Source organism: Trypanosoma cruzi, genomic scaffold, assembly GCF_000209065.1.
Source record: "Trypanosoma cruzi strain CL Brener 1047053517061 genomic scaffold, whole genome shotgun sequence".
Lineage (NCBI taxonomy): Eukaryota > Euglenozoa > Kinetoplastea > Trypanosomatida > Trypanosomatidae > Trypanosoma > Trypanosoma cruzi.
The window spans coordinates 154,843-164,413 of record NW_001849525.1 but is presented as its reverse complement, the minus strand read 5'-3'; the positions used below and the strand labels follow the sequence as shown (position 1 = coordinate 164,413).

Sequence of the window (9,571 nt, the reverse complement as noted above, 5' to 3'; positions counted from 1 at the left end):
TTTGGTCGTCGGTCGCCCGCGCCGTTTCGTCCCCTTCGCAGCCTCCCTTTCTTTCTGCTCTTGAAGCAGCTTTTGCTTCTCTATTCTCCCAAGCTCACCCGACTTTGCCATTGACAGTCGCTTCTTCTCACGCTCCAAATGCACAATTCGCATCAACTCCTTGACACACCCACGACGCGGATCAACGTTGGGGGAATATCCCTTGCCGAAGTGCAGGTAGTCATAGTGGGTGGGGGTCTCATTGAGTATGTCCTCCTGAAACACATCGATAGAAAATTGGAACGGGGTTGGTTGGTACGCTACCATTTTTTCAAATGGTGGGAGAGCAAACTGCGTCGCCTCAAAGTCAATAAAAAACACCGGATACCGAATGCGAGAAAAGAAGTTCTCAATTTCCTTCGGGTTTAAAAACAACTTACCAGCAGCAACGGCCTTCACATGACGCAGCTGCGGTGCCGTTAGTTTCACAGTTCCCTTCTTATATTGATACAAGACATCGCGTGCGGTACGAAGCCCCTGCGTCCACCACATCGCCTTGCGTGAAATAGAAGTCGAGGGGAGGCTAAAAAGGTGGTTGTCACATTGCTTCAATGGATCTTCAATTCTGTTTGGCAGACACAAACCCTCCGCGTAAAAAGGGCATACATCACCGCGGGAACAATGGGCACCTATGAATTCCGAGTACGTTGGTACACAAGGCAATTCATTGCCGTTGCTACAACTTGAAGCTCCTCTTTGCTCCCCGTTCTTTTTATTCTTTTGACAAGAACTCTTCTTGCGGCCACCATTGCCCCCGGTTGAATTCTCGTCACTCACTCCCCCCTCGTCAAATGTGGCCTTCACAATTTCACCGTCGAGGTGTGCAAAGCTGGTCCATTTCGTCACGTTTGAAGCATCGCGACCCCTTTCAATCAGCCGCAATGTATGAGTATGAATGAGGGCTTCTAAAAGCTTTTGTTGCGCCGTGAACAGCTCCTTCAACTCTGTTTCTTTCTTCTTTGCAACTCGGCTAGAGGTGCTACTGCCGAGGTGCCGATGATCCAGCCCTCTTTTCTGTAATTTCTCCACCTCTTTTTGCAAATCCGTCACAAGCGGTTCCGCACGTAGACTGACGTTACTTAGATCAAAGGCTCCAGATGTTCTATGATTGGAATTCGTGTCCGCCTCCAACATGTCCTCCAATGAAAGCCGCTGCACATACTTCACGAGACGTGAGGGATCGCAGTCCATGATTGTCACGGGTCCCGGAAAAAACTGTCGAATGTGCAGGAATCCACTACGTTTTAAATCAAGTGGAACTGCCACTTGCGCCGTTGACTCCAGACGGTGACCCTTAAGACTTTCCTCTGTAACCGTGTCAAGGTCAATGTTGAGAAAACGCTTGCGTATTTGTATTGGTATGTGCGTCTGGGTTACCCAATACCGAAAGGCGAGCGTTGTAAAATGCAGACGCTGAAGGCACTGCGCAAGGCGTGTGGCATTCCCAAATGGGTCAATCACAGCGGCCGTCTCCAGAATAACCCATTGATTGTCTTTGGGGCGAAAACGCAGTACAGCCGGTCGTGCCTGAAGAACCAACGGGCTGGCTGCCGTTGATGATATTGTGTTTCCACCAAACGGCGCAGCAAAGGCAGGGCGGTGAATCGTTAGCGCCGGCGCTTGCTCGCCCAACTGTGCGTGCACAGTCTGGAAGTAGTTCACAAGAGCCTCCTCTGTTCGCTGCACCGCCAGGTCAAAGTCCCGCTCATGCACAACGACGGCCCGACTACCGAACTGGAGGCGATCCCACCTCCGCGCAAGTTCGTTAAACGCCGCTCCATCATCAAGGCGCACGGCCTCGCCAATGGATATGCTCGGTATCAAATCTCGACGGTTCTGCATTAAGTAAAATTTCTTGGGGCACGTCAACGAGGCGGAGAAGCCTCTGAAAGTAAGAACAGTGGGGGACGTCACGCGAGCCATCCGCATGCCCTGTTCCTTTGCAACGGTGCCCTCTATCGTCTCATCAAGATCCGAAAAGGGCTCCGCCGCATCTCTAAAGACTTGAATAATTTGCGTCAGGGTCTCGTCGGCCTCCGCCGCTTTACCAACTGCCCCCATGACGGAACGCCGCACCACTTCCGGGGCTTTCCTTCGGAACATGACGCTCGCCCCCGAAAACTACGTTGCAGGACGAAATAAAATAAAAGGAGAAACCACAAAAAGAGGAAAGTGTGGGAAAAGACAAAAAGAAAAGCACCAAAAGCAGAAAAGAAATGGAAAAAAAAATACAAAAATAACCCTCACACGCAGAGAATTGACACCCGCACGCACCGCGGCGGCCAGCGGTGATACCCTACTGCGTGGGAGACGACAGTACTAGACACGCTGGGAGCTGCTTTCGCCGTAAAGCGCAGCCACATGGCACGCAAAGAACAACAACAGAATACTTTTTTTTTTTTAAGGCGTCAAGAACTTTATTTTTAAAATAAAAAAAACGCACACGAAAAATAAAGCAAAAGAAATTGATCGTCAAATTCGTTCTTCACCACATCGTTTTGCTTCGGCTCTGCGTCTGCGGTGCGAAAAGAGGCGGCATCCCCCCCACAAACACACGCACACGCACCTCAGAGCCTCTCCACAAAAAAGGATTTTTACATACGGCATCATAGTGGGTAAATGGGCAGACGGAAATCACGTGTAAGTCAAAAAGAAAAACAAAAAAGGGTAGAATGCGGCAAAATCGCAAATCACCCGTAAGCCACGTAACCAAAAAAAAAACCCCGAATTTTTGTGATTACCTCCATCTCCAGGGAGACGACAAACTCAAACGGTTGCCTCGCTCCCATTACATATATATAACACGTAAATGGAAAGAGAATAAAGTGATGGTTGCAACGAACAAGTTTGGAAAAGCAAATGTTGACGCCTAGACTTTTCCCTTTTTTTTCTTTTCGTTTTTTCTTTTCGCATCAAAAAGGCCCACGTCCGCAAACACATGCAGCATTAATGCTTAAAGGGTTCCATCCATGTGGATTCAACAGACTCCGGCTAACGTCGACTGGAAAAAAAAATGAGAAAAGTGCAGACTATAAAAAGTAACAGTGGTAGGGCCACACGCAACCGCACAAAAACAAAATACGATGCTAAACGTCTTAGTAGAAAAAAAAACGTGTCCCCTTGTTGTTCCCGTATCATCTGCAGGTACCGTCGTTGGGGTGCAAGAAATGATCCTCCTCGACGTTCCTTCTCAATTCCTTCTGTATCCCTCCGGCGCACATCATCACCACTTTCACGATGCTGCAGGATAAAATTCGCCTGTGAGGCAATTGACCTTTTGAGTTCTTCTAGCCGTGCCTCCGTAGATTTCAGAAGTCTCGCCTTTGACTCAAGACGAGCAGCTTCTGTGGCCAAAGCCTCCTCGCGTTGCGCAATTTCAGATAACACAAATCTATCTCTGCTGCTGTCCCCTCCTCCTCCCTCTCCAAAAGGCACAAAAACAGATTTATTTGTCGTTTCTTGCATGACCTCTTCGTACCTACTGCGCCAGAGTTCGGCCTCTTCACGGCTCTTCTGCAGTGCCTCCTGAAGCCCCTGTACAAGGTGACGATTGTCCTCTGAAAGAGTCAACGATGTGAATGCCTCCTCCCGGATGCGAGCCTCCTCCTCCAGACTATGTACAAGTGCTTCTTGTGAACTCACCTCTCGTTGCAGACGTTCCACCTCAACGCTGAGCTGCTGTGACTGTTCCATTCGATTTGCCAGTTCCTTACTTAGCGCTGCCACCTTCTCAGCAAGGCGTTGCTCCGACCGCTCCTTCTCTGCCCTTGAAGCAGCAATGCGCTGGTTTGCCGTTTCGGCCTCATGTTGCGCCTGTCGCAGGAGTGCCTGCAGTGTCATGAGTTGCTCCTCGCGTTGGTAGACGTCTTCCATCAACCGCTGCAGTTCTGTTTCGTGCACTCCTTGAGCCTCTCGCAGCTTCTCAGCACACCTCTCCTCCAGGCTGCGCAGCTCCGAGCGTGCAGTCTCCAACTGTTGCCGATGTGCTGCATCGCTCCAATTGACCATATGCTGTGACGCAGATCTGCCGTCAGATGCATCTTTGTCTCTAACTGACTGACCCTCGTCATGGGTCATAATACTTAACAACTCCCTGTATTGTTCTCCCAACCGATCGAGGCTGGTTTTCGTCACTGTCGCCTCGTGTTCTGCCTGTGCAAGCGCCCTTTCTTTTTGCTCTATGATATCCCGAAGCTGTCGTAACTCCGCCTCACGTTGTTCCAAATCCGTCCTTGTGTTCGACACGTTTTCCCTCTGGCTGTTTTCACGCACACGTATGGCTGTCTCTTCCAAATCCCTTTTGTGCTCCTCCGCCATACGCCGTTTCTCCTCTCGAAGTTGTGTCATTTCTCGCTGCAAATTACTAATTTCCTCATCCTTCAAATTTGTCCGCTCACGAAACTCCTTGTCGAGCTGAACACGTAATGCCGACATCTCCTTCTCGTGATTTTTCCCTGCCTCCTTCAGCTCATCACGCAGCTGCTTATTTTTCTTTGCCGCCTCGCCTAGTTGAATGGCAACCGACTGCTTCCATGCGTTGGTCTTTTCCTGCAGCTGCCGGAGTTCCTCTTGGGCAGAGAGTCCATTGCTCTTGTCGGAAAGGGACGCCTTCCCTCCCTCCTCCACGCTCATGCACAGGCCCTCCTGTTGATACCCGCACTACACAAAGACACATGCACACACCAAGAAGAAAAGAAAAAGGGAAAGAGCGCAGACGTTTACGTGAGCGCTCAAAGGGATGGTGCATGTAATATAACAATGGCCAGAGTCAGACTTGGCAAAAGTTTAGCAAATATCCCCTTCTGCACGTGTTATTCGCACGGTGTGCGCCATCATTTTTTTATTTTTTATTTTTTATTTATTTATTTTTTTTTTGCTGTTTTTTATTCATTTCTTTACCGTCGCATTCCATCATCCCCTCATTTTCTCACATTCCAATTCGCACTCTTCGTCAGGGGAAAAAAATAGTCCTCTCCCATTCCTCTTCTCTCTGACTGGTGAGCAGCAAGAAATTTTCTGACAAAAAAAAAAAAGCAATATTTACAACGCCAGAGATAAGAAGCGATCAACTCCCTTTTTCAGACGGCCGAGGCGGCTTACAACTATCTGCTCCGGCACCTCAATGACAGCCACTGTATCTGCATGATGGCCCTGGACGAGTTCATTCACCTTTCGCTCAAGTGCCTCAATGCGCTGCAGAAGGCACGCTTCCTTTGCCTCCGACGCCTTCGACGCCGTGCTCAGTTCAAAGTACAGAGCAGCCGAGAGAATAGAATAAACCAGCAGCTCAATGAGAACCTCCGCCCCAATTTTTACAAGACGTTCCTCATCAATGGAAGGGGAGTATGCTGATCGGAATGCCCCCCACGCAGTCTGCATCGGGAGACGTAAAAAGAGCCGGCCAATTCGTTGCGTACCATCGGATCCACCCGGCGCTGCATTTTTCTGCAACAAGGAACGGGATCTCGGCGCCACCAAAAATCCTTCTTTGGCCTCGTTTTCCCTCGCATCTGAGCGCCCTGAGTTCGCCCATGACCCATCGCCGCGGCGGGTGGTGTCTTCTGAATTCCACTTTTCAATGACACAAGAGATCCCCAAAGAAAAACGACCAAGGCTGAGGCACAAGGCACGTGTGATGGTTGCCTCGCGCTTTGCCCGGGAGACAGTTGCCTTCACTACCGGTTTCGAAATTTGACGAATGGCAAGAAAAAAAAATCTAAAGGCGGGAAGCGGCGCCATTCCTCCTCTCCCCATTCCCCAGTTGTGGGCGGCCTACACACACGGTCAATGAGGTCGGTGCAAAGTGCACTGTTGCTTCCTTTGTTTTGTTGTTGTTGCTCCTTCACCCCGTTTCTCTCCCTCCCTCTCCCCCTCCACACACACACACACACACGAGCGGGTGTGCAGCCACCCTCCGTATTTACTTGCATTGCACCACCACCACCGTGGACGGCGTGCGCATGGGCACGGGGCAAAGCAACGGCACATGATGGAATAAAAGGGAGCAAGCACGCACGTGCCAAGGCGCAGAAAAAAAAAAAGAAAAAAAAAAGACAAAAAAAAAACATTCAACATGCACAAAATAAACTGAAAAAAAAAAGAAGGGAAACACACACACACACAAACAAACAGAAAAAAAAAAGAAAGAAAATTAATTTCATACATGGGGAGAGTCCGGACACAAAAGGTGCATAGGTAAAAAGAAGAAGAAAAAACAAAAAGATTTTTACTCTCAGAAGAAAAATGATCGGTGGCATAGATAAGGCACAAAGTGAATAAGAAGAAGAAAAAAGAAAAAAAAAGAGGCAAAACGATACAGACGCCGAAAGCCAAGAGACAAACACATAAACACCCAGGAACATTAATAATAATAATAATAATAATAATAATATCACAAGGAAGAAAGATATAAAAGAAATAAAAAAGAAAAACGCAGAGAACACCCGAACAGAAAAAAAAAAAAAAAAAAAAAAAAAAAAAAAAAAAAAAAAAAACCGCCACGCCAACGGCCTCCGCCAAAGGAGACAAATGTAAGTCCACTCGTTGAATGCATTACTCTCACTGTTTTCCCGTTCGCTTCTCCCTCCCACTCCTTTGCTCGGGGACCCTTATGCCACCATGCCCTCTCCCCCCTCAATCCTGCAGGACTGGCACAACCAACCACGGGGGGGAAAAAGGCGTTTGTGGGGGGAAAGAAAATAAAATAGACCCTCACTGAGAACAACGAAAGAAACGCACAACAACAACAATAAACAAACAAACAAAAATAGGCGTGCTGAAGTCTTCCACCGCATGAGCAGACCGCTCCTTTCATGCTCCTTCAATTGACGTCGGCTCTTCCTCCCTGGCTCCAGATTCATTCGGCTATATGGCTAACCCTCTCCCACCGTCTGCTTCGATTTTGGTCATTTTGATCGCTTGCACCCCCCTCTACCGTCCCTTCCTCCGCCTTTTCTCCATCCATACATCCGCCCTTCTCTCCATCCCCGTCCGCCCTCTAAACACCACACGCAAAAAGCAATGGCAGTGGAACAAAAAGTATTCTGCTGGGCCTTACAGTATCAAAGACCCTCCACAAACCCTCCTCGCCACACACATGCCGAATGCGCACGCAAAAAAAAAAAAATTTCTTTCTTATTTTTTTTTTTTTCTTTTTGGCTGGACGCGGAAGATTCAAAGAAGAAAAAATTGTGATATAATAATCCTGAATAAATAATAATAATAATAATAAATGAGAGTCAAATAAAAATAAAAAGGGATTTAGTTTGGCTGATTGTTTTTTTTTTCTTCTTTTTCTTTTTTTTTCCTTTTTCTTTTTCTTTGCCGTCGGTGTCTTTGTGTTTCTGTTCCTTTTTTTTTTTCTCTTTCTTTCTCCTTCCTTCTTTCTTCCCTTTTTTTATTTATTTATTTATTTTCCTTCGATTGCAGCTGCCATCTATATATCATAATAAGGCATACCGTATTCGTGTGCTGCCATCACGTACTGGCTGTCATCGCGTCCCATTTCCTCTTCCTTCCTTCTGCATGCATCCCCCTTTGTCTTTACTTTAGTTTCAGGCCCTCACAAAATTCCACTCATTTCTCTTCCTTTCAACGTGCACGCCAACATGCCCAACCCTCCTTATGATTCACAACAGGACGCGTCTTGCCTCATCACCTCCTCCTTTTTTTTGTCCTTTTCTTTTTGATTTTTACTTTTTCTTCTTCTTATTGTCCTTCACCCTACTCTGCACATCCTCTCGCTCTCTCTCTCTCTCTCTCACGCACTTCGTCCCGCCACCTTTGTCCCCTTTCGCCCCCCCACTCCTCTTTCATTCTTTTCTTCCTGTGTTTTAGTTGCGTATTTCCATGAATAAAGGAGAACATTTCTTTCATTTCCTTCCCTTTCCTTTCTTTTTTTTTTTTTCTTTTCTTCGTTGTCTCGTTGTTCGGTGGTCTTCTTCTGACCATCCTCTTTTTCGTGTTGCTTCCTTCTTTCTTGTTTGTTTGTTTGTTTTTTTGTTCTTTTTTGGTCTATTTGACTTTATTTTCGCTTTGTTTTCTCCGCTTATGCCATACTGTGTGGTGCGCTAACGCTAATTCTCCCACTCCTACGCGCCATTTCTCTCCCCTACTCGAGCTCCTCCATGGCAGTGCCGTCGTCATGTCCCTCCGGGTGAGCATCCTCCGTCCACAGTGCAAGGTTGTCGCGCAGCAGCTGCATGATGAGAGCGGCCTCCTTGTGCTGCTCCTCATCGAGCACGCTGGGGTCACTGAGAGCCTCCTCAAAGGCCTGCCGGGCCAACTGGCAGCCGCGGTCAGGACTCTTGAGGATCTCATAGTAGAAGACGGAGAAGTTGAGTGCGAGGCCAAGCCGAATTGGGCTCGTAGGCTTCAACGAGGAGTTGTACTGCATTGCCTGCGTGTACGCCTCAAGTGCCTTGTTCTTCTGCTCCTCCGTGTTTGTCTCAATCTCGGCGTAGTAGCGGTGGTAATCACCCTTCATCTTGAGGTAGTAAACCTTTGTCTCCTCTGTGCTTGCATTGGGTAAGAGGTGCTCTTCGATAAGTTCCAGTATGTCGGAGCAGACATCACTCAACTCCTTCTCAATCTGCCTCTTGAAGCCCTTGATGAGGGTGATATTCTTCTCCTTCTTGATGTCCTCCTTCTGCTCCAGTGCAGTAATGCTGCGCCAACAAGCACGGCGGGCCCCAATAACATTCTTGTACGCCACAGAGAGGAGGTTGCGCTCCTCCGAAGAGAGGACGGGGTTAAGTTTTACCACTCGCTTCATGCACACGAGAATCTCATCATAGCGCTCGCACTGCTCCGCAAGTTTCGCCATAATGATGAGCTGTTCGCGTTTCTCAGGCACGGTAAATGAAGACATTTGCCTCTTTTTTCCTTTGCTTGCACCCGCTTCTTATTTTCCGTTGCTTTCTTTTTTTTTTTTTTTCTTTTTTCGTATGCGTGATCTCTTGTATGCCTTCTTTTTTTATATATAAAAGAATAATGCCCTTTCACCTCTTCCAACACGCACCCGGACAGACGGACAGGAAGAGAAGGAGGAAAAGAAAGTGATTGATTGAGTGGTTGAGTGAGTGAGGCAAAAAGCGGGGAGCTGCATGCAGCATTCAAATGGACATGTGTCCAGACACCACCAACGGCCCTCGTTCGTGTGGGCGGAACCCACAAACCACAAATTATCGTTGAAAAGATACACAAACGAAGAAAATAAGTGGGGAAAACAGCGCGGACGCGTTTAAATATATTTTTTTTTTCTTCCTTCTTTTCTTCTCTTTAAATCCCACGTCCTCCACACGCCACCCATGGCCCCCCATTATTATTATCATCATTATTATTATTATTGGTGAAAATCACTGGAGTTCCCTTCACGCAACCACTTCTTCCGAGCGCCCCTGTCTGGGGCGATTGAGACGTCCCCCGCATCCCTCCCCAACAATAATAATAATCATGCACCAAACATAAAGTCCAAAATTACAAAAAAAAAAAAAAAAGAACTCACGTACAAAAATATTCGTGTTTTCCGAAC

General features: G+C 47.6%; 4 protein-coding genes across 4 annotated transcripts, besides 18 other annotated features; all 4 read right to left on the bottom strand.

The window, feature by feature from the left end:
• Tc00.1047053511167.119 (hypothetical protein, conserved) lies at positions 1-2,142 on the bottom strand (the record flags this gene model as incomplete). The annotated part of the gene is made up of 1 exon (XM_808697.1): positions 1-2,142. A coding segment is annotated over one exon (2,142 nt), but the record flags the coding sequence as incomplete, so codon positions are not given.
• Positions 1-9,571: part of a sequence feature (heterozygous, non-Esmeraldo-like haplotype) that runs on past the window's edge.
• Positions 2,176-2,279: a sequence feature (T-rich).
• Positions 2,456-2,477: a sequence feature (AT_rich).
• On the bottom strand, positions 3,031-4,671 carry Tc00.1047053511167.110 (hypothetical protein, conserved; the record flags this gene model as incomplete). The annotated part of the gene is made up of 1 exon (XM_808696.1): positions 3,031-4,671. The coding sequence occupies one exon, from the start codon at positions 4,669-4,671 to the stop codon at positions 3,031-3,033; it is 1,641 nt and encodes a 546-aa protein (XP_813789.1).
• Positions 4,874-4,937: a microsatellite.
• Tc00.1047053511167.100 (hypothetical protein, conserved) lies at positions 5,080-5,793 on the bottom strand (the record flags this gene model as incomplete). The annotated part of the gene is made up of 1 exon (XM_808695.1): positions 5,080-5,793. The coding sequence occupies one exon, from the start codon at positions 5,791-5,793 to the stop codon at positions 5,080-5,082; it is 714 nt and encodes a 237-aa protein (XP_813788.1).
• Positions 6,070-6,104: a microsatellite.
• Positions 6,119-6,190: a sequence feature (T-rich).
• Positions 6,402-6,430: a microsatellite.
• Positions 6,491-6,533: a microsatellite.
• Positions 7,153-7,189: a sequence feature (AT_rich).
• Positions 7,251-7,270: a microsatellite.
• Positions 7,316-7,454: a sequence feature (A-rich).
• Positions 7,697-7,758: a sequence feature (GA-rich).
• Positions 7,776-7,800: a microsatellite.
• Positions 7,909-7,953: a sequence feature (A-rich).
• Positions 8,018-8,042: a microsatellite.
• Positions 8,150-8,908, bottom strand: Tc00.1047053511167.90 (14-3-3 protein, putative; the record flags this gene model as incomplete). Its single annotated transcript, XM_808694.1, has 1 exon — positions 8,150-8,908. The coding sequence occupies one exon, from the start codon at positions 8,906-8,908 to the stop codon at positions 8,150-8,152; it is 759 nt and encodes a 252-aa protein (XP_813787.1).
• Positions 8,956-8,981: a microsatellite.
• Positions 9,358-9,387: a microsatellite.
• Positions 9,569-9,571: part of a microsatellite that runs on past the window's edge.